General features: G+C 40.6%; 1 protein-coding gene across 3 annotated transcripts in view; it reads right to left on the minus strand.

Annotated features, from left to right (window-relative positions):
* The window catches only part of LOC118223762 (sodium-driven chloride bicarbonate exchanger-like), a 94,482-nt gene extending 69,521 nt beyond the window's left edge, over window positions 1-24,961 (minus strand). The window contains exons 1-2 of one of the 3 annotated variants that reach the window (XM_035410729.1): window positions 24,475-24,961; window positions 18,683-18,712 (exon numbers count right to left, since the gene is read on the minus strand). In XM_035410729.1, coding sequence (XP_035266620.1) covers window positions 18,683-18,712; window positions 24,475-24,522 — 78 coding nt within the window. In that variant the 5' untranslated portion in view covers window positions 24,523-24,961. Of the gene's footprint in view, window positions 1-1,553; window positions 2,041-18,682; window positions 18,713-24,474 lie in introns of those variants that run through there. The other 2 variants (XM_035410731.1, XM_035410730.1) reach the window with 2 other exon arrangements.
* Between the last annotated feature and the right edge of the window lie 370 nt (window positions 24,962-25,331).

Below are 25,331 nucleotides of genomic sequence, written 5' to 3' on the forward strand. Positions count from 1 at the left end.
CTTGACACCAAACCATTTTCCTGGTTTTGTAGACATCCTGAGGTGTGATTGGAAAAATAAATCTGGTTTGATTCATGTGGAATTCAGCTGGTGGAGAGAGAACATACACCTGGCTTGCTTTAACTAATCAGCCCAGCTGCTTAAAGGTGTGTGCCTCTTCACAGTTCAGGGCAGAGACCACGAGTGCACACCGAGAGAGCGAGTTTTTAGTTTAGTTTAATTTAGCTTTTTTTGTTTTGTCAAGAAAGTAAACTGTCATTTAAAAAAGCAGATCAGCTATGAGCGGTGAACTGAAAAGGTTCCACTCAGTTTTGCTTTCTTTCGTCATTGTTTTTGTAGTTTGTTGTTTTAGTTAATTGTTTTTGTCCAGAACCCGTGAGGGGGAAGGGTTAACATGTTAGTTAATTTAATTTCATGTGTGTGTGGGTGTGCTCTCTCTCTCTCTCTCTCCAAGCGCCAATCAATGGTGCACTATCGGAACTGCCACATCTCCCTCCCAGGGGTGTCACGCTGGCGTGTGACAGTCCAGCATGAGCAATCACTAAAGAATAAAGAAAACACAAAACAATTTTTGCATTTCTTCGTTGTTTTTCAGAATAAATATGTGTTTATGTCTATTTTTACAGAGTGAGATTCAGTACTCCTTGGCGTCCTTTATTTCAAGCTTTGAACCATGTCTGTACTGTATATAGTTTTGGAGATAATTATGATTTTTATTACCATTTGATGAATGGCTTAAACCCACTTAAAACCCAGGACTTTTTTCAAACACACACACACACACACCTATACACACATACACAGCACAGTTCCATTTTACACACATAAATACACATACACATGTGCTTGTACCGTACATGTACACACACACCCTCACATGCATGCACACGCACACACACACACACAGATTTGATGCAGAATAACAGGTGAAACCACATTCATTCCGCAGACATAAATACATCCCCACCTACACTGTTTTATTGCAGAATAATGCATTAAGCCACATGAACTTTTCTGTAAAAACAGATCAATGAGCATTCTCAACAGGACACCCTGTCCCCTACCAAGACAGCACAGCCTCCCATCTGTCAGCCAGCTCTCCATGTCATGGATCCACACTGTCCTTGTAGCAATATAAGGAGTTCAGCACAATTACGACTATTTCCCATTCTACAATTACCAGTGATAGAATGCCTTCATGCCAAGGTAAACAGATGTGTCTGTTTGAACTGTATCTTATTCCACTATGTGGGGAAACTGTAACAATGAAACAGTTTTTGTAAAGGAGGTGGGTCTGGCAGGAACACCATATTCAAGCTGTCTATCAAAGCGCAACTTATTATGACAGCAAATACGTTTTGTCCTTTGAGCTTCGCTCGGTCACGTCCACAAAATCTAATATCGCTCTAATTTCAGAAATGAGAGAAATAAAACAAACAACCTCCCACTAAAACAACCAGCGGATGGAACATCTGCTGCGCCCTGATCAAAGCGAGCTCCACCTCGGTACCAAAGAGCGCTTCAAACCAGCCCGAGCGAGCGGAGAGCCCTACCTGGCAGTTAAACCGGCCGTACGGGTCGGAGCTCCCCGGCTGCATGGCCTGTCCCGTGGGGTCTGAGGCGTCCTCCTTTTTTTCGGGCGAGCGCGGGGGAAGTAGCTCAGCCTGGACAGGGGGCCGGTGCACTGCAGAGCACAGGCTGCCCTCTCACCGTGCCAGGAGAAGCCTCACAACTGCACCGGGTCTGCCAGCCCACACAACCTTAATGTCTTTTGACAACTGGGCATCCATTCCTCCACCAATCCCATGCGAGATTACAGCGGTGACATCACCGATGTCACGCTCTCTTATCCGAGGCAGGCTAGCGCTAAGCCCTCAGAGTTCCCCTTCAGTGTCGGCTTCGATAATAAAGCCCTGTAGCAGCTCACCGCTCCGACGCTGCGCCGCGTCTCCCCTGAGGCATGCTGGGAGAGCTCTCCGCATCCGCAGCCTCGACCTGGCAGACCGGCTCCTGCCTGACCTTGCTTTCAGCCCGAGCGAGACACGGGTAAAATAATACTTTGACGCAGGAGCGGCAGAGATCACGTGAGGCAGAGCGTCACTCTCGTTTCTGCAGCAAAGTATCACGTCCTCGACTATTTTTACCACACGTCGATAAAATACGGATCACTCAAGGGGGTACTCCAGGTAACGGCAGGGCAAATCGAGCGGAGATGCGACGTGACTAAAAAGCCTGTTTCCTGATGCTAAACAATGAGGTCTGAAGACCAAACAAGTTCAGCCAAGGCAGAAATCACAGGATTACCTCCTGGTGAAGGTAGGCTGTGGAGATCAGAGAGAGCTGAGATTCTGCATATCAATCAACAAAGAATCACGTTCATTTTTTCCTCAGTAGTATAACATTACCCTACAGTAAACAAAACCTAAATAATTAAATGCTGTTGGTTATTCCTCAATTGTTTCACAGGAAAAATAACATAGACCTATTATGACACACTTGAACCTGACAAGGGTTAAAAAAAACTAGGGTAAACTAGTAGCTATGAAGTATAAAACCTTTTTGCAAAAAAGGGATAGATATGGTATTTATGGGTTGTCCCGTTAATATGTAACCTGGCCTGCGTTCAAGAGATTTCCAGTCTTGTTGTTTAATATTAATTGCTTCTGTAAACATTAACCGTATAAATACCATAAGCAATGTAGCTTGCACCTTAACAAGATAAGGAGCACTTATCTATTATGGTACAGCATATCAAAATCAATATTTGTTATAATTCTGAGCACATATTTAAGGTCTGGAAAAGATACTGAGCATGAGGCCATCTGGGCTGTGAATCTGCATTTTAGCAGTTATCCTCTAAGTGTCCCTGTACGGCAACTGTTTGCCAATCAGCCCCAACACTTACAGACACATGGTATGGTTTTCCAATGGAGCTGCTGGGGGCAGTGGCATGGTCAGGAATGAGACTGGGAGCACAGAGTTGGGGGAGACGGGCATTCAAAATTCCAAAGAGAAACTTTGAAGCTTACAGAATTGTGCCTGGCAGAGGGGGTAGGGGGGAGGGGGGAGGGGAAGGGGGGCTACAGGCTATACAAATACATATTCTAGTTTTAATGATTGAACTTTTAAGCAAATAAATCAACACAATAATTTTCTGAGCCAGTTCAATTTAAACTATTTAATCTATTTTGGCTACTTAACATAAATATTTTATTTGATAGTTTCGCCATCTACCTCCCCACAAAAGAAGGGGCATTCTCCTAATAGCCTACAATTACAATAGATTAATACGCAGATGAAATCCAGGGCTGAAACTAGGCAGAGGCCATCACAAAACACTATTTCTCATGAAAGTGTCAGAGAGTAGGCAATGAATTTTCAAACTTTTAATATAGAATATAGAATATAGAATAGCCACATTTTTCCCTTATGTAAAAATAATGTACATTACACTATAGTAATATAGGAAATTGTATCAAGAAAAAGTTTCTAATATGATATTTTTAAATTCCAATTCTTGAACAGACAATCATCATAAGAAGTAGTATGGCAAAGTCAAAGGCAGGCGCATCAAAAGCGTCTAAACAAAATAGCAGTTGTACACATCGCCACTATCAGTGCTATCATCAAATCTCCACATTCATAATACCAGCACAGTAGATGCTGGCACCAACACAATAAACAGTTACGTTTAGATTGGACACATTTTTTATTGGGGAAGCAATTACTTTCTCTGTTCTCCAGCACCTTCAAGCAGCTGCTGCAGTCCTAGTTCCCAGATCAATAGACATATTTAGCCAGGGGTTCGATTATGGACTAATTATGAGGTGTTCTTCAATATCAAACAATGAATGTTATGAATAAAAGGGATGAAGTGAAACTGACAGTCTCAAGACTGATGACCAAGTAAAATTAAATCTTACTTGCAACTCATAGACCAATATATTCGATTTATTGTGCTTTCAACTTATCTTTAGACCCCAGGTCTCATATGGCAACAGACTGCTAAAGACCCTATTAAGACAAAAGATGGCAGTCGGAGACAGACAGAGGTGAAATGGCTGTCAAAAGGATGATGTAATATACCCAGTGAAAATATTATTTTTGAAAAATTGGATTCATCCAAAATTACACAATTTTTTAAGGAACATTGTCAAAACAAGAAAAGTTATACCAAATATAGAGGCATAGTGGCACAGGACATTTGTTATTTGCCAATAACCATCAGCCATGCAAATCCAGATTGGGAACTTGGAATTCTGCCACAGAGTACCATTCCAAATACAATGGCGGTTTATTTAGTTTGTGGAGATGGACATGACACCCAGCACAAAAGGTGCATTAAAGAAGCCGAGGACATTGTTGGAAGACAATAGCAGTTTGGAGAAACAGCTTTGGCTTACTTCCCAACATGGCATGGCCTACTTGACCTCACCCAGTGGTTTCAATCAAAAATCATGAAACCTGCAATAAGCTAATGCAGTTAATGAATGCGTGTCAAACACCGACACAAAAGGGTTCACACACAGCGCAGACAGAATAATAAACAATCAATGTATTAACAAATTAAACAAAACAACATAAAAGCTCACAGAATACCTCAAGCCCAGTCATTTGAAAAACAAAACATGGTTCAGTATCTGAAGACTGTCAGGATTTTTGACTGAACAACTCCGCAGTCTGAATGAAGAAAACCTTTCACTAGACCTTGTACCAGGTCTAAGGAGAGCTGTCACTCAGAATTTCAAAATTACAAACAGCACCACACCAACACCATTAAGCAGGCATTTAAAACCAATATTTCCAACTAATTATAGAAAAAAAATTTATGTCTTCTTGGTGATGTTAAATCATTGCTGCACTGTCTTACACATTACACTGAGATTGACATGTGATAAATGTCAACAATGATAAACACCCCATTGTTCCATCTTCTCATGCACCTCATTAAGTGAGGTGCATGAGATTAACTCAGATTGCTACAATTAATTGATTGATTGTTTGACTTGTGACTTGAAAACAAGGTTCTATAGACTCCCTGGTGGTGGAGCACTGAAATACTTGCACACTAGCACCTGAAATCTTTACCAGTTCTGGTGAAACTAGTTAGCTTGGAAGACAGAGCAGCATGCTGTGACAACATTTTGAGACACAATATCTGGTTTCTGGCAGGATATACAATTTTCAATCATCAGTGACTTCTGCTAGTCGGCTTAAGGGACTAAGCAGTTAAGTTGCTAACTTCCAGATTGCCAGGAGGATGAGATATCACGAAAGACTTTTGGGCACTTTTCCAGGACATTTCAATGATGGTACGATATTTTACCACATTCTATTAGCTCTCCATTTCTTTCAAGGATGAGAATATTTTCAAGGGCCTTGAGAACCAGGTCAAAGGCAAGGACTAGAATGATGGGGCCATGGTTTTAAAGGTTTAGATGGTTTAATGGATTAATGGTTTGTCATAGACTAGACAAAGGTCAGTGTTACAATTCAAATTATGGCTGTGTTTTTTTACAAATTTTATCCAGACCATTTAAATACTCCAAACTGAGTTGAATTCCACTCCATGCCCAAATGCCACTGCCCCTTGCCTTTAACTGTCCTTGATACGCAGATCTGAAGACTCAGAGGTAAAGGCTAAAAAGAGCTGCACTTTTCCATCTGGCTGGCTGGCTTGAGAATGTAAAAAGCTGTCAAGACTCCAGCTTCTGTTCTCACCAAGTGTAAAATGTGAGTGTGAGGAGGGAGAGCATAACCGGGGGCCTCATTTTAAATAGGATATTGTTACTCACACATTTTGACACCCTGACAGGTCAACAGCACCGGCATGGCCCGGGTGTAATAATGTCAATAACTACAAGACGAAGCTTAAAATTCAAACAGTTCGGCATACTGTCTTCAGCAAAGAAAAGGCACTGGGTGTTGATGGCAACCTCATTAACACTAAACTGTCATCACAGGTGCACAGGCTAGAGGGGAACTGCCAATCAAAGCTTCTATATTCAGAAAAGCTGTTAACGAGTAAACCGCACATAAAATAAGTATTACGATCTTTTTTTGGCTAAAACCAATTCTGATCTTACTGATTAGTACAAATTATCATGAATTGTGCACCTCTGCTTTTAATTTACTGGCATAAATAAAAGTGCAATTTCCAGTGCCAGCAGTCTCAAACCCTCAAAGATTCATAATTTGCAGGTAAATCTAAATGACACATAGATACAAGGCATAAACTCATCGTGAGAGAGCTGAAAGAGCAGGTTGCTGAAGTGGCACGTCAGCATGCGGGAACAATGCGACCAATTGCGAGCCAGGTTTACGTTATGTTACGGCCGGTGCAACTTAACGAGCCGCGCCGTAGCGCACGGCAAACGAACGACCTCAGCTCGGCGCGCGAAACACCGCAGCGCGGCGAGGGACGCCGGCGAGAACCGTAAACTGGAATCCCTTCAGCCGCGGCAGCCGTCACATCGACGTCTCGTCGCCCTCGTTAAGAAGAGCTCCGCCGTAAACATCGCCATCCGCGGTCGCGTCTCGCCGCGCGCTACGACCGTTCTTCAGGGCGAGAGGCCGAGGTGTCCGACTGTCGCGCTGAGGAGAGATGAAGCCAGGAGCACAGAGCGAGGGCACGAAAGCTACACGCTGCCTGCTATCTGTCGTGCCTGGATTAGACCCAACACCCACTCGCCAGAAATCACAGTTCAGGCTCAAGGGAATGTCTTAATTTCACCCGATCAAGGAGCTCCTGTTCACTGGAATTAAGCAACCCATAGTGGTTTATTTTTTTGGCCTTGTGGCTTCTGCTTTACTTTTAAAGTGAGTGGAAAAAAGTGTTACATTCTTTTTCACTCACTTTATATATATATAAAGTACTTTTTATGTTTTTGTCAGGTCACAGCTTAAATGTAAATAATAGAGAAAAAAAATTCTATGACATCAGAACGTCAGACTCAAAAATCCTGGCAAGTTTTTTACAGGAAACTGAGATGGACAGGCACCATGCTTGCCATGGAACAACCGATTACTTACAGAAGCAGTTTGCCTGAGGGGAAATGGCCAGCTTATGACATCAGACACAACCAGCGAGGAAGTACGGCAGCAGGGGCAGAGAATGACAAAAATATGACTTTCAAGAGGAGGGAACACGCAATATGTGACTCAGACAACAACAAGAGGCATGCTCTGTGGAGATCAGGCCACCGCCTGGGTTAACCCACATATGGGCCATTTCCACAATACTCTACGCTGTACAACAGAGACAAGCCATTGTCTCAAGAGACAATGGACAGGACACAATTTGACTGTACTGTGTATGTTATCATTTTAAGATTTTTTATGTTGAACCTGTCAGTAATCATACGTTTTGTAGAACACGCATTGCTGTTTGAATGAACTAAGGAATATTATTTTTATATATCAAATACTATACCTTAAAATACATTTATATTTTATTGTACCAGCTGGTAAGGTTTCCTGATAATCTCCCACACTAAGCAGGAATGAAGAACACTTTTCCTTAAAGCTTAGCAGCAAACTCATTTTACAAAGAAACTTAATGGAAGGCTTGTCGTTTTGACAAATTACACATAGAAAATCATTTAGGCCTACCACTAAATGGATTTTATGGCTTAAGTGTTACTTTACCTTAAAGCTAATATAATAAATACTAAGTTTAATACTAAGTCCTTTTTACTATTAGCAGTGACCCCAAATGTCCGCCTGTGCTTTCAACATAACATATGGCAAAGAGGGGGAAAAGGAGCAAAAAAACAAAACAAAGTTTCTTGTAAGAATTGTACAATAATTATGAGGCAGACCAGTGGCCTGAATCCAAAAATGTACGTAAACCAGATAGGGAAAGCATGATTAATTACCTATCAAGTGTAGAGAAAACAACAGCCATTTTATGAAAGGGGGAGGTAAAACATCACGTAAAAGAGCAGGAAGTCTAATAAGAGTGGTACAGACAGAGGCAGGCTGTAGTCTTGCGAGCAGCACGCACAGCATGCACACAGGACTGTAATTACAGGGACGTCGTGAGAGAAATGCTGAGGGCCAGGTTGAGCGATGATTGAATCCAGAACACGCTGTCTTCAATGATTGAACTGGCAGAAAACACGCAGAAAATGGCCCAGCTCACAAGCATGGCAGGGCTCTATGCAGACAGACTAAATAACTGACCACTGGAAAGAAAAGCACACCACTGGGCCATGTGGCAGAGGTGAATTGCTTGCCTGAAAGCACAACCAACAGTGCAAGGCCATGGCAGATAAATGCAAACTAAATACAGACTTATCAAGGAGACCTGTTATTACCAGGCAGAGATACATCAAACAGGCTCGCCGAAAGAGGAGCTAAATGTGATTTCACTGAACGCAGGCTGAATGCAACACTGTATACACTATGTGCCAGACACCTACAGGTCACCAGCTCTCGAGACACTCCTGTGTGGCTTTTACTGTGGAAGAAATAATCACTGGCCCATAGGTGTATGTCCTTGAGGAGTGCACATGATCAGTTGAACCTTGCCAAGGTGTGTATGGTTTAATGGTGATGTGAGAGCACGGTACCTTTGGAGATTCTAAATACGAATAACTCCATCGACCTCAACCCCAACCCTCCAAATCCACTCCAGCAGTAGAATCAACATAAAATTGCCTCAGTAAAAGAAGACGGACATTTCTGACAAATGAAGGCAAATTTAAAAAACTAGAGAGAGAATGAGTGAGACGGTGAGAGAGAGAGAGAGAGAGAGAGAGAAAGGGAGGTGGATGTATATATGGTAGTTCCAGAGGAAGCCATTTCAGGTCAGAATACCGCAGCTACATGCCAGACGCCACACCAGCAGTGCTAATAATATAATTGTGAACTGAAACAAAGCAGAAGGTGACAGTCTGGAAAACTGATCTACCACTGAAAACATACCTGAAGACTTAATTACTCATCCAAGAACAACTGCTATTGCATAGCCAAAAACACACCTCGTAATCAAGCTATACTTCACAGTAAAAGGAACTGACTGTGTCACTTACAATTACATTAACATTACCATGTTAATTATGCATTAATGTGCACTTAAATTGTGTTTTAATCACCTGAAATTACCAGCAAACAGGTATAATTAACAGAATAATACAAAATGAGCAGGCAGAAGCTGCTAGCACAGCCATTTCTTGTTCAGAATTCTGTGGCCTCTGCCAATGGCTAATAGTGGCATACAGGAAAAGGCAAAATGCCAAGGTTGTCTCCAAACAGGCTAACGTGAGCTCTGTGCTACATTACATACTTTGTGCCTGTCTAAACAGTAAAATCAGCATTCCCAGCAACACAACCACAGCACATCTAAAGCTTCCGTGACACAACACTGGATTTGAAGCGCAGAGGTCGGGCAAATGAAATATCAGGCACCAGCTGTGAGCTTTCTGCATGACAACGCACAACATTAGAACCTGGAAAAAAGTGCCTATGTACATAAAAGTGTCATTAGCTCCTTTAAACAATACGCCAGGGTAGAGCGTGCAGTATGGAAAATAGGCATTGGCAGGTAAGTGCATTAGGGGAGAGCACACACTTCAGCGGCAGCGCATGTGTGGGTGCAAGTGCAACTGCGAAGACTTGAGAGGCCACTGGCTATGCTGAACTGGGAAAACAAGAGCAGGAAAGCTGTTTACAAAAATGACATTAAAAAAAAACGTAACAACGCCTTTCCATTTTGTGACTGCCGTCATTGTTCAGCTCCTGTGTCTAGACTTCAAACCCAAAATATTATTAATATCATTAAAAGCAGATACGTAGCCTGCAGAATGGAAGAGGAAGTAATAATACTAATAATAATAATAATAATAATAATAATTATTATTATTATTATTATAATAATAATAAATGTATTTTATATAGCGCTTTTCACAGTCTCAAAGACACTTTACAACACAGGGAAATCAAGGAAACAATCAACAAAAGAAACCAGGGTACAAGCATCATTATCAATAAACAGACAAAGATACAATAAAAAAATAAAAACATACAATACAAAAAATGCAGTGGGACCAGTGGCGCAGTGGTGGTAGGAGGGGGTGTGATGGACAGAGGGGGAAGACTAGGGAAAAGAGGTGGGTTTTAAGGCGTGATTTGAAGGAGGTGAGTGAGTCTGAGGTACGGATGTCAGGGGGGAGGGTATTCCAGAGTACTGGTGCAATGAGAAATGGCAGATAAAAACAAAATAAATATACTGAGTAAATGGTCAAAACTGTACTCTAATAGACATTAAGTGTATTTGAGTCGGCTCTGCGAAACAGTCATATTTCACTCACAATGCGTGAAGTGTTTGACATCTGACATGCTGCTGAAAGCTGATCCAAATCAGTCGACCAGTTTGCCATTATCAGTACCGTTTTAATGAAAAAGAAAATATATATATATAAATATACAGTATATGTACATACACAGGAAGTTTTGTAGAGGAGACTAGTAACTAAAGGACTTGCAGAGGTAACTGCATGGGAAGAGGCTTTGCTCCCACAGCTGTGGGCAGGTGTGAGTGGAGTCTAGGACAAGGAGGGAAGTAGGTCAGCGACAAAATTGTTCCTTCACGGTGTTAAGTGGAGCTGGCAGTGGTACTGCCAAGACATTCAACCTACCGACAGAAAAGGTAGCCAGTCAAGACCCTGAGATGCTTTTATTGCATACGGTTTTGACAAAATTCTCAGTGCAGACAAGCAAAATGCTAAAAAACCTTTTTCTTCCATGGAAAATTCATTCCACAATACCCAATGTTATGATGGGAGAATGATGTGAAAAATGTATACAGTGAGCAGTGAATTTTGTGCACAACTAAACAACAATAATAATAGTAATAACAATAATAACATATTATACTCTGCATTTACTGTAAAGGCTCTGGACTAGTTTTCCAGGTGAGATCAGTGCTGCAGAATATGACCAATATTAAAATTTTATTTATTTATCCATTTATTCCCCATACAATTGAAATACAGTGCAGGCTCTCACAATAATCCTCTGACTTCTAAATTTGTGTGGAATTCCAAGGGTAACATTTTCATTAAGATGTTAAGAGTGTTTCATGTATTAGATTACCAAACTCTCTTTGAAAATATCAGTTACCTTAAGAGCTATTCTGATGGGGCTGCTAGGTGGCTCAAACAGTTAATTCAGTGTTCTTGTTGTAGTCCACAGTTGTAGGACACCGCAGCCCACCGAACCAATGCCCAACAGGGCGACGGGTAGTCAGCGTTAAGGGAGGGTTCAGTCAGTAGGGATTCATGTCTCATCATTCCCTAGTGACCCTAGCGGGTTCATCGGGCACCTGCAAGTCCACCTGTTAAGCTGTACATGAAGTGTCCAACTCTAGGACTCAAGCTGCCGTGTGATAAGAAGTCGTTTGTGCTATCGTGTGCTTCAGAGGAGAGCACTTGCTTGTCTGTGTTCTCCAAAATCGAGTACAGCGGATACAATAATGAGTGCTGACATATGATTGGGCATTCCAAATTGAAAAATGGAGACAAAGAAAATGTTACCAAACTATTGTCTGAAGCCTAGCTCTAAGCCACCATACATTGCTGTCATCTAGCGAGCTAGTGTAGTGTAGCTATAGCTGACTAGCAAAGATATTGATATACACTACATGGATAAAAGTATGTGAACACCCCTTCTAATTAGTGGGTTCAGCTACTTCAGCCACACCTATTGCTAACAGGTGCATACAATCAAGCATACAGCTATGGAATCTCCATAGACAGACATTGGCTGTAGAACGGGTCACACTGAAGAGCTCAGTGACTTTAAACGTGGCACTGCCATAAGATGCCACCTTTCCAACAAGTCAGTTTGTCAAATTTCTTCCCTACTACAGCTGCCCCGGTCAACTGTAAGTGCTATTATTGTGAAGTGGAAATGTCTAGGAGCAACAACAGCTCAGCCGCGAAGCCATTGGACTCTGGAGCGGTGGACATGCATTCTCGGGAGGGATGAATCACACTTCACTATCTGGCAGTCTGATGGACAAGTTTGGATTTGGTGAATGCCAGGAGAAGGCTACCTGCTTGAATGCATACTGCCAACTGTACAGCTTGGTGGAGGAGGAATACTGGCCTAGGGCTGTTTTTCATGCTTGGACTAGGCCTCTTAGTTCAAATGAAGGGAAGTCTTAATGCTGCAGCATGCAATGACATAGAGAATTGTCTGCTTGTCAACAGTTTGGGGGAAGTCCTACTTCAGCATGACAATGCCCCCATGCACAAAGCAAGGTCCATAAAGAAATGGTTTGTCGAATTTGGTGTGGAAAAAACTTGCCTGCACAGAACCCAGAACTCAACCCCATCGAACACCCTTGGAATGAATTGGAATGCCGAATGCGAGCCAAGCCTTATCGGCCAACATCAGTGCCCAACCACACTAATACTCTTTCTAAACCTGACAAATCCCCACAGCCATGTTCCAAAATCTAGTGGAAAGCCTTCCTAGAAGAGTGGAGGCTGTTACAGCAGCAAATGGGGGTCCAACTCCATATTAATGCCCATGGAATTAGAATGAGATGTTCAACAAGTATGTATGGGTGTGATGTATCCACATATTATTGGCCAGGTAGTGTATTACACCGTTATTTTTTCACAAATTATTTTATTGCCAACGCCATAAATATAATTAAAGTTAGATTATGATTACCTGAGAATACAAATTAAGATTTTTGAATATAATTCAATTTTAATACTGATTAGTTTAATGGGCTGATCAACTCAAATAAGAGGGGACAAACAGTATTTTTACCACATTTTCATTACTGAAAGCATACCAATTTTTTCATGAAATAAGGGAATAACATCTGCTTCATTAATGAATTGATGATGATTAATATTTGAATTTAATATTTAATATCCCCTTGAAATATATTTCTGACTGCAGATCTCTTGCCGTGGGACTGATATGGCATTCTGTGAACAGCTTATGCAACTTCCAACAATAAGTAAGGTGTTTTACTTTGATGAAAAAGGTTGTTCACAAGCCAATCACAACCACTTCAACACCCCCTTACTGTCTGCAATTGCGGGCCAGAATTGTGGACCTATTGTTGTGATAAATTAATAAATGTTTTTTTTTTTGTTTGCTTGTGCTGCAATCAGAAGAAAAAAACTACATGGTTCCACTTTACTCAACTTGTCTCCATAGGTAATATAAGTAAAAATATTGGAAAAACAACCTCAGCATGTAATGCACCACAATGAACTGCACAACATATCCTCCTGAGACCCGGCAGTTTAAATATTTAAATTTTTGACGTAGTACAAGTGTCTTGGATGACAAAAACATGTTTCAGTGAAATATTGTCAAAAATATTATTTATTTAATTTTTTATTGAATGTCCCTTGTAGCATAGTAGAATATACAGTTCTTGAGATTAAGACCAGACACTCATGTCCCCTACAGGGGACAAAAATGAATTGCCAGGTCTTAGGAGGAACATGATATTGTCTCAGGCATTTTTAATAAATGATAAATTGAAAGTGACTCACTGCAGCAATCCTCCTAAACTCCTCTCTTCCTGAGGCCATTCACAAGTCATGACATACATGCGGCATGAATAAGACATGATAGGGGTACTGGCCGCAATCACATTTGACTTCAGTTGCAGGTTGTGCATAGAAATCATTCAAAGGTAAATAGTTATCACACCTAAGGTCTACTTCTGGGGTCAGACGCAACATAAAATGAGAACTCCCAGGAGAATTAAATCAGGCTCTAACTGTCAAAGCGTCTCTTGGACTTGTTGGAGGTTTTGTCAGAGGGCTGTCCTGAATGATGCACTTTCCTTGGCCCGTGGCTAAACATATACAGGTGTATGCAGGTGTTACATTCAACAAACTTACTTGGAAGCAGATTAAATTGATTGAATATAAAGTCTCAGATAAAAACCATTCTTGAGACAGAAAAGAGCTTCCTGCAGCTGCATTATAGCCAAGCGTGATTTAGCATTCCCCAGCATTGACACTTTCCATGGCAATGCAGCTGGATGCAGCTTTCACTCACTGAATTTTGATTGAGCATAACAGCGTACGTTTCAAAAAACTGTATTCATGCAGCCCATAGTGCCAGGGGATGTCTCAGCAACAGAGAACAGTACAAACAGGCTGCGGATGGGAGCACACTCTACACCCACTTCATACCTCTCTGTCGATAAAAACCCTTCCAGGTATATGTGGAATTTACTTTAAATAATTTCCACCTATGCCCCTTGTTCTGCTAACCCAACTCAACCACAAAGATATTATGGTAATCTTATGTTAATCACTACTTTAATGACTATTATGAATTTTAAAATCCAATCAAATCCTCCTTAGTCTCCATTTACAGAGCCTGAATAGCTCATTCATTAATCATAACTTTTACATTTGATTCCAGGAACCAATTTAGTTTTGTTTCTTTGCACTTTTTCCAAGAGATTATATGTTCTTATTACTATGCAGTACCCAAAACTGCACACAATGTTCTAAATGTGGTTTGACAAAGTTACTGTGTAACATCAATATAACCTTTAATTTGCACTCAATACTTCTTGCACAAACCCCATAATAATGTTTGCCTTTGATACCACTATATCACAATGCATTGATAATGAGACATAGATCAATTCCTACTTCCAAGACTGTTTAATCACATTCCAATTTTTCTATTTCTTAATAATTATTAATAATTATCTATTTAATTTCCCATATACAGACCTTTACATTTCGATATAATGAATGTCATTTTCCTGGTTTACTTGCAATTGTGGTTTCTGGTAAAATCTAGGATTAGTCAATTCAAAACTGCTTTTTACTAAACACCCATGTTTTGTGTCATCTCCAAATGTAGCTACTTTGCTATCTTGCTGTATAGCTAACTATCTTCCTGTATGCCTATAAAGATGATTTATGTAAACCTAAGATGTTTGTTACTCATGATCTCTCCCTGCAAAAACCTGCTGGTTGTCTTTTAAAATATTATTTTTTCAAAAATCCACACCTGTCCCTTATGATAGATTCCAGGATTTTCCATGAGATGCAAATTGAACTACCCAGCTAACCCGGAATGTTCTCACAATGTTGGCACCATGCAGTGGCAAAGTTATAACACCGACAAAACATTCCAATAACATTGGGAACATTTTGAGGAACGGCCCCATAGTTTCCTGGATCAGTATGGCACCCATTCTTGTATTATATTATCTTGCAAACAGTCTGGTGGCATTTCTTCAGCTTTTAGAGATGCAAAAATACCTGTCTCTGGTTTATAAATAATCTCCCCTAATGTTTAAAGCACCAGAGACAATGAGATGATATCAGTAACATTTTGTTTGAGTGTAGCTGCAGCATGGCACATTGGAACAGACTCCAAGCAAGTGCGTGAATACAGCCTCACAAATATTCCACAGCAGAGGCTGAACAACGGCTAAAACATACGAAATGTGGGAGTTCGTTGCAGCTTCACACTGGCACTGGCATTAGTAGATACATACCTGTTGGCTACCAATGTGCTGTCATAAATACATTTTCTGTTCTCCTAGAATTTTATATTTATTATCTCATTTAAAGCATTTTCTTGCGCAACTGTGAAAATCAATAAACAGGTTTCAAAACCAGTAGCCAACTTTCAGAATGAGGTGTATCCATATGACGGAGAAACACTAGAGAGACTGGTCTCCAACAAACAATGTGTTGTAGTCTGTATTTCCCGGTCACTTGTCTCCCCAGTACTGTCTCTGTGTCTGTGTTCCCTGAGCTGCTTCACTCCCCTGCACTTGTGTGATTTCACTATTCGGGTGGTTCCGGGTTTTCGTGGTTTCCCCCCTTCTTTCCAGTCTCGCTTTACTTTCTTCCTGCTTATTTCTAGTTTTACTAATTTCTACTAATCCCTACTAATTTATAGATTGTAAAGTACTAACCTCACTAATATACTAACATGTGAATATTACTAATGGACTAACACACACTAGTTTTGGGTTTTTGATAGTTTAGATCACTATACTATTACATTAACCAGTCTCCCCTTTTCCATGCTGCGCTGTAGCTCCGCCCCTTTTCTTTCTAGCCTGCTCTAACGCTGAGTTCTGCAATTGCCTGCACCTGTCTCTTGCTCTGACTGCACCTCTCTCTCTCTGCACGTGTTTTACCTGCTTCACCCAGGCTGTCTATTATCATTGTTGTCTATGTGATTCCAGTCCGCGTTTTGTCGGTCCCCTGTCATTTTATTAGTTATCCTAATGTTCTTCACCTGGATGTTGTTTGTTACTCCGCCCTCACTCACTTAACCCCTCCTTGATTGTTACCTTCCCCAGTGTATAAATGTCAGTCTTTTCCACCAGCTCACGGTCAGAACGTTGATCGAATTCATTGTGCCGATTGTTAGTAAGCCTTTGTCTATCGAGATTCCTGCGACACCCCTTTGCCCGACTTAGAGTTTGCCTGCCCCTTTTGGTTTTGTTTGCTTCTGGTTTGACCTTCACTTTGCCTTGACTTCTTTTTTGCCTGTCCCTTTGTACTTTCGCCATTCTGATCTCCTGGTTTTTGATTTTTTGCCTGTCTTTTCACTATTCTTTTGGAAACTCGATTCGGCACCGTCCTCTCTCTGACTACCTGGCTTCGAACCTCGGACTGATTAAAGACAACGTTTTTTGAATTTCCCTGGTCTGCGTGTGGGTCCTTACACAGAACATCACACAATGGGGCTTACTTAAAACAATTTAACTCCGAGACCATTAATTGAAGTGTTATGGTATTTACAAATAGAGACTGCCATCTTTGATAGCTCTCAACAAAGTAACCTTTAAGGGTATCATCAACATCTGCATTATAAAGCAAAGAAAAACTTCTTCCTTATTTTTAATGCACTAAATCCCCCCCTTAAATTTCCAAATATATAATAAAATATAGCATTGCTCTCTGCAAAGTGGACAATTTGTAATCAAAAGAGCATTTTAGGCAGGATGCACAATCTGGTCATTCTGGGCAGACATCCATAACCAGTATTTTACTTGCTGTACTGAATGACGCTGAAACCACCCTGTTTTACAGTATGGCACTAAATGGAAGCTGCGAGCTTCCACATTAATGGGAGAAGTAGATGAGCACAGACAACAACCTCAGGGAAAATGTAACACATTCAGTTTGTGTGACAAAACATTTCAATTTACTTTATTATTGAGCAGAAAGCAACTGAGTTTTTACTGAGTTTCAGATGGCTATGATTATGACGAGCATGACATTTTACTTAATTTACAGCATCGGTGGAACATCTAATGCCGCATCATGTTGCCCCATAATTGGGTTCAGATTAATAGAGAAAAGTTTGTTTTAAGCTATTTTTGGCTAATATCAATACAGCTTCACCATTATCCCGAATCCATGTTTTAGCTGGCGGGTTTTTAGCTTTTATACGCCGATAACAATATTCTACCTCATTTCTCTCAAAATAGTTTTCTTAATATATACTTAAATCTCATCTTTTGTTCACTGACTATGGATCTTAATCTTTATAAACAAATTTATATAAAATTGCTCTACTTTTCTTTCAGTTGGGGTACTGTATAATGGAAAAATATTATCATTTATTCCAAGTGGCTCTACTATCTCTCAGCTGCTGAATTGACAGACTAGGAATACCTTTCCATCACAACAAACTTGCTTGCTTCCACAGTAATCACCAGCTGGCGATTACAGCAGGGGTTTTTTAAATCCGTCCTGTGGGCCCCCTGTTTATGCTGGATTGTGTTACAGCCACAAAGCAACATATACAATGTTGCCATAATGTTTGGAACAAAAATATTTTTTATTTGGCCCCACAATTTTTGATTTTGATTTTAATCAAACAATTCACATGTGGTTTAAGTCAAATACTCTCAGATTTTTAAGGTATTTTCTATACATTTTGGTTTCACCGTGTAGAAATTACAGCATTTTTATACACAGCCACTCCATTTCAGAGCAAACATGACTGCTTTAACTGAAAAAACCGATGAAACCAAAGTGTATAAAAATACCCGTAAATGAACTCCCAATGAGAACAGGCAAATTGTGGAGTACAGAGCCAAATCAAAAAAATCAAGAAAAAATAAGTCCTTTTCCCAAAACATTATAGAGACATTTATTTTTATTTATACTTCCTCATCAAATGAAGTTTTTGAAACAATCTTTCAAACTTTTTTGTCTATAGCTGTTTCTTTAAGTAAGTGCCTTTGAATTCTAGAAATGGTTTAGGGTCCATGGCCAGGTGTCCACACTTACAGCTTGACCCCAGTGATTTTACCTCTCAGTCTATCCATTAATTAATTGAAACACATAACCACTTTCTCAAATAACTATTAGTCGTAGAACACAATACAGAAAGTGAAATATTAGTTGATATGACTGGTTAAAAGTCCTGGAACAGGAATATGTGACATTTATTCTTCATGGCGTGCATTACTGAGAGGGTCATCATGGTTAAATTAAAAAATTAAGTGAAAGACAGGATGTGATCATGTGATCCAGGAGGAGTTCAAATCCATTCCACATTCCATCTAATATGAAACAGGTTAACTAAATAGCCAGGCCTGTAAATTAAAAATATATGTCAAAAGAACCAATAATATTTTTAATGCTGTGCTTTTGTTTGAAAGGAAAAAGGAAAAAAAGACAACACTCAAACTCACCACATTTCTGCCCTCCCCAGGAGTGATTACCTGAAAAGGAAACAACACGGTCAAAACATGGTCAACAACTGTTTCTTATTCAAATTTGAACAGATCCTTCTCCAACAGTACTCATGTCTCTGATCATGAACCCCTCTGTGGAAGTTAGCCCAAATCTTGTGATCGTCAGCTGCTTAGATTGTAAGTGAAAGCACAAAGTGCAAAGTAAAGGATGTCACGGTCTAACATTTAAGAGAAATTGCCCCCTTCCTCATTTCCTCTATCACTGCACTGAGTGGTTTGATATCTTTAGACAAAATGTAATATTAGACAAAGGGAAAATGAGTAAACACAAAGATTCTTGAATTATTATTTCATTTATTTAATGAAAAAAGTTATCAAACACAAAAACAAGTATTTGTGCCCCTTACTCAATCAGCTAGCAAATCAAATGTAATTGATCATTAGATTCAGCTGATGGAGCACAGCTGGGCTTGATTGCAGCCAGCCCTGTTGAATCAAAATATCACTCATATTAAACCTTACCATCACACTGAAGTAGTCACCACAAAGTTTCTATGGGCACACTACGCCACAATAAAAGGAAATTCCAGAAGAGTCTTTTTGTTCCATTTTTTTTGGCTTCCTGTTTCCCAAAATGTACATTTTTATCAATTTTAAACTGTTTCCTGACCCTCTGTTTCCACAATTCTTTGTTCGCACAAGGCGGGGCAGCTGACAGATGGTGGAGAATGCGAGTAATTGAGCCCATGCTGCTAAGAGTGAACAACATAGAGGGAACCACAGTGCATATTTAAAAAGATGGAGCACAAAATGGAAGAAACCCTTGCCGCCATCATGCAGGCCCAGAGCACACTCCAGAAGGCGGTGGCAGAGCTGTGCCAGAAGACAAAAAGTACAGGAAAGAAGCGGAGGTCCTCACTGACCTCACAGCGGATGATGAAGTGGAGGCATACTTAGAAGTGTTGGAGTGGACAGCATAGAGGGAACAGTTTCCCCAGGAAGAGTGCAGTAGCACCTTTCCTCACAGGGGTGTGCTGGGACCTGACCAGCACTGAGGCTGGCAAGTACACCACCCTTAAAGCAGCTGTACTGGCTCAATATGGCTACAGCTCACCAGCACAGACCCAACATTTCCACCAGTGGGCATACAACACAGCTCTACTAGCATGAGATGGGTAACTGCCCTGTCACATCTGATACGCAACTGGCTAGTGGAAGGAGAGGGACCGTCCATTAGAGCAGATCATGCTGGACTGGTGCATACATGCCCTCTCTCAAGACCTCAAATGGTATGTTGCCCAGCAGGGCTCACAAAACTTGGATGTACTAATCGCTTTATTGGAAAACCACCAGGTCACGCAGGAGATGCTGCAAATGCCCGAACAAGAGGCCACAAAGGGAGTGGCCAGCCCCAAACGGACCTCAGAGAAGTGAGCAAAGAGGAAACCAAACACCTGGCCACCACAAAAAAGCCAGCCCCTCCCAAACCCTTGGTGGAATGTGAGAAGCGACGCTGCTTCTCCTGCGGGGGAGAAGGCCACCTAGCCCAAGACTGCTGAGAAAAAGATGACTTAGGGACTTAGATTGCAGCACACACGGAACAGAGGGAGTGTTGGAGGGGAAGGGAGAACCGGCACACTGAGACAGACAGTTCGATTAACCAATAGGGAGCCGCCGCTGGCTCCGTGCGGCAGGCGAGGCTCCTCCCTTTTGCCCCGGAAAGTACATGCGTTCATCCAGACTAGTCATAGACTTCAGGCAGTTCTTGCATGCGAAAGATATGCGACAAAATACTAAATATAACTACTTCAAACTGCATAACACTAATATACCAAACATAATGGTGTTCTGAAATGGGGGCTATGCATAAAAAGTAAAACGGAAACGGTAGGTTTTTCACTCCATAACACTCTATCGGTGACCAGCAGATTTAATTTTATTTTGGCCATATTCTGGTTTTATGATTTCAGAAATGTGAGTCCATGTGCTAGCAGCATTGGAATGTTGCTGCTACAGTGCTATATATTTCCCCAAATGTCATCCATCTGGAAACAATACAAAGTGTGTGAAGTGGACATTAAAGGTCAGTTTTTTTTTTTCAACCTGGGTCTTATTTTCAATAATATTTTTCATCAATCCTATCGGTTCTGATAGTATTTTACATACCTGCTTCATTGTAAATTTTTGGGTTTTTAAACATTTTTTTCCCTCTATTCCAGTAGCTTCACTATGCCATCTATGGGGCACCATATCAAGATAGGCTACAGGTTCAATGTACCTCAAGCAAGTTCAGTGTACCTACACTTGTTATTGGGAAGTGAAAATGAATGTGAATGTTGAAATTAATTTGTAAAAATAATTCCGAACATGCAGAATTTGACCGTAAGCTACACTATTCAGTGCGCACACAAATTTACTTCAGCTCTTGTCTGAGGCTGTTTATTCCGGTTCAAATAAATATAGTCTGCAGTCAAAGTGAAGAGGCTCAACAACATCCTCATAATAGTCTGATGAATAATTAGCTAGTGCAACATGTTCAGGATTTTTATTTTCAACATTATCTTATAAAGGTAAGCCACAACAAAGGTGCACGTTGAATCTACTTGCACCTTTTGAGGAGCTTACTAGAGAAATCGACTGTTCTGCAGCGGCAGATGTCATTCCGCTCATTGTTCCACTGAAACATCTCACAAGATAAGGCTCGGATCATGGTGCGAATCTGTCAAAATGCACTCTTCTGGAAGCAGTTGAAAAAAGATTCAACTACACTGAATAACCACACTTTAACCACATGTGAAATGTTTGATTACAAATCTAAAATCTAATTCTGTGTAAAACATAATTAAATTTTAGATTTGTAATTTTAGATAATATTATTCAATCAATGAAGTTTATATAATTCACAGAACTTTTTTACATTACATTACATTACAGGCATTTGGCAGACGCTCTTATCCAGAGCGACGTACAACAAATTGTATAAGTGTATCTGTCTTTTTAGCTCTAAAATAACCCAACTATCCTAATATAGATAGTTGGGTTATTTTTTGCCTGTCAATGTTCAACTCCCATTCCACGGAACTCGATGCATCACTACAGTTTATTGTTCAAATACAGAAAGGTATGGGACAGACAGGAGAGATATTCAGATCAGGAAACATCTTACATTTGCTACATTAGCACAGCAATTTGAAGCAACACTACATGCCTGTTTCACACCTGAAAATAAAATGTACTACAGTGCTGGTCATTCAAAGTCAGTGAAAAGGTGGAATAAAGAATGAATAAAACAGATGAGCGATCCCTATAATTCACAGAATTGTTTTCTTCGCTCAAGAGGATTAAAACAAGGTTCAATAAATGCCATTAACAAATAGAACATTTCAATTAGTGCCAAGTATCGCTGCTGATGACAGGTAGAGGGAGGAGACTGGCATTTGGTGATTCAGCACAGAACATTACATTTTCTTCATGCAGTAGTGCCAAGCTGAGTGGGAGAAGCCGCGATTACTCATCGCTTTGCTTAGCCTTGCAGAACCTAGGGAAAGCATTTGGATTCAAGACGGGGCACCAATTAAATGGGAATTACATCAGTACAAGACCGCATTAAGCCATAGAATGAAGCGGTCTCTCCTGCCCCTCAATCAGTGCGCAAGGACACATCTGAGGGTTTTAACAAAAAGCTTCTTTTCCATCAAGCAAATGGATAATGAATCTCTGCAGAGCAGAAGTGATTAGTGCCACGCTGTCACCGGTGGTCAAACACCAAGCTGATATTCTGACTCTGGTTTGAACTAGTTGGTAAAATGGGGTCTTATCCACGCAGCCTTAGCGCTAGCTAACGTGCTAAAGCTGAGATGTACGCCAAGACTGCTGTGGGGATGCTGCACTTTCCGCTGAAGGTGCTTTTAGGTCACCCGTGTCTCATTTTCTTGTGGTGTAATAAGCAGTGTATGTCTTCTGTGTTTATTTGCACCTTTAAAAATATTTTGAAGGACTTACTGCTATAACAGTTCTCATTGCATTAGCCACATGAAGACCAGCTTGATCTCAATTAATATTTATATTTATGGTAAAAAAAAACCATTTATTAATCACATTATTTTTATTGTTTTGCGGCAACTGCACAATTTCCTGTAGGAAATTGTCTCAGGAAGCTACAGCTACCTGGCCCTGAATGAATGACCAAACTGAAATGAAAGCTGTCAGAATTGCTAATGTTGTCCAGAGCCATATTTTCTTACATTACATTATGGTCATTTTGCAGAATCCAGGAAATCGTAGTCAGAGCAACTAGCACAACACTTACATAGAATCAATTTATACAGCAGGATACACTGTGCACTGAAGCAATTCAGGTCAAGTACGTTGCTCAAGGGTACAGCAACAGCATCCTACCTGGGAATCAAACCTGCAACCTTTTGGTCACAAGCCCTAGCCCAGCTTTCCTTATACTACATTCCCACCTTCATACTAAATGCTAATTCCTTTGTTATCCAAGCAGTTTATGCTTTTTTAAGCAGTCTTTGAAAAATTCTAAATGACATTCGTTTCACTCACGAACCACTACAGGCACCTAAAATGTAGTGCCCCACATACAATATAGCACAGCACAACACAGCACAGACTGGGAAGAGATGTGCAACCAAGCTGAAAATGTGCTGTAACTCGCGGCTGTTTGAAAATTACCTGAATTGAACAGTTACATGCTCAGAACCAGAAAGCAGAACATTAACCCTGGCAGAACTGATCTCTCACAATCCTCCTCCAATCCATCCCAACACCCAGTGCCAAGCTGCCTGTAGCACAGCAGGTACTGTCAGCCTGGTCTGGGTCTCTGTATGAGAGAGGGAGATGGAGGGATAGAGAGACATCCAGGCTCCACAACAGATGATCTGTGAGCCCCAGAAGAGCAGGGAAAACACTGGCATTTATATACAGGCTACTATGCAACTCTCTTAAATATTTAAATTGAAATGCAATGGGTTCACGCAACAAGTTACAAGAACAGTGTCCTAAGTTACAGGATCGTCATGGAAGGGGAAAGGCCACTAGGTGACACAGGTTATATTGGGAGGTTCACGCTTCACAGAAATTTGGATAGACTCATGCTTTTGCTCTGAATTCTTTTAAGCATGGTAGACTAAGTGCATACTTTTACAATCATTTCCAAAACAAATCAGTATTTTCAGCACGTTTACACGTAGCAATTACACTATTGCTTAAACAGGAGCAACTGATCATCCGCATACTTCGGTTGTTATGCTCCAGAAAAAAGATCCTAATGTAAAGATACAGAAAAGTTCGTAGGGTGTTATGAGATTAAAACCAACTAAATATGCAAATACAAAGAGCACGCATAATGAATGATTCTGGGCTTCTCATATGCCTATGTTTTGAGGCACGGGTTTTTTCAGGTACGAGACATTTAACAAAAGTGAAATTAGGACTCCACATGAAGGCTATTCACTGGCAAAAATGAACGTGAAGCAGCCCATTTATTTTCCATACGTGACAGGATGTAACGCAAATAAAAGCTACATATGGACATTAAGATATAATACGCACATTTATTATTACCAGTACAAGTCACGTTATTTGTTCGTAGGTTGCAAATGGTTCGTTCATTTATTTAGACGCCGCTAAGATACATTACGTACCTTTGCATCAATGCCATCCTACCGGCAATTGACGAGCCTACTGCAGCTTGAATTTCTCTCGACACAAAATCAAATACAGATATGTACCCCAGCGTCAAAAATGTTCGAGCGGTTAAACGAGGTTCTTACCGTTGGCAGAAGAGGCTCCATTTGAGCTCCTTGGTCCTTAATGTCCATCTTTCGTTGTCTCTTTCTATCTGCCTATGTTCTTGTGATAATGAGGTTCTCTAACAGTGGAGTCGTTATAAATGTCTCAATAAACCGACTCGGTCCTGTCACATGTGCTTAAGAACCCTGGATCCTGCCCACATATGATCACTCCCAGCTAGAGCCTACAGTAGCGCATTTCATTAACGCGCTCAAGCTATGAGCATACAATGGACGTTCTCACGACTTGACAGACCAGGGCGTATGTCCAAATTCATCAGGAAATTTTTAATAGCTTATAAACATTCAAGCTTGTTGTCAAACGGTCCAGCTGAATAAAGTTCCGGCGTTCACAACGCATAGTCCAGGTCCAGATATTTCGTGGTTGAATTACAGTAAATGCGTATAATGCGCAAGAATGCACATGAACCTCGATATATTCACGCTTAAGACTATAGTATTATGAACGAGCACCTTTCGGTTTTTTTGAGCTGATCCACTTTCAACGAGCAGAAACGATCAATTGTAATCCAGGAGGCATTGTCCAACAGTTGTATCATGTAGGCTACTTTACTACCTTTAATTTGGTTAGAGTTTCAACTTTTATTTCTTGCAGGCCTAATGATATATAGATTACGTGTTTTCCCTGTTCCCTGACAAATGTTATCCTGGATTGTCTGCAATTTTTATTATTTATAACAGTCACATAACACACATCAGCCACATTTGCCAAACAAAAGGATCAAAATAAACCAGCTAAATGTTAAAAACATGATCACAATAAGCATTGTATTGTATTAATAAGTGCATTCCCTTCACTAAAGTTTGCATTTGAGAAA

This window comes from Anguilla anguilla, chromosome 3 (assembly GCF_013347855.1).
Source record: "Anguilla anguilla isolate fAngAng1 chromosome 3, fAngAng1.pri, whole genome shotgun sequence".
NCBI classification, from domain to species: Eukaryota; Metazoa; Chordata; class Actinopteri; order Anguilliformes; family Anguillidae; genus Anguilla; species Anguilla anguilla.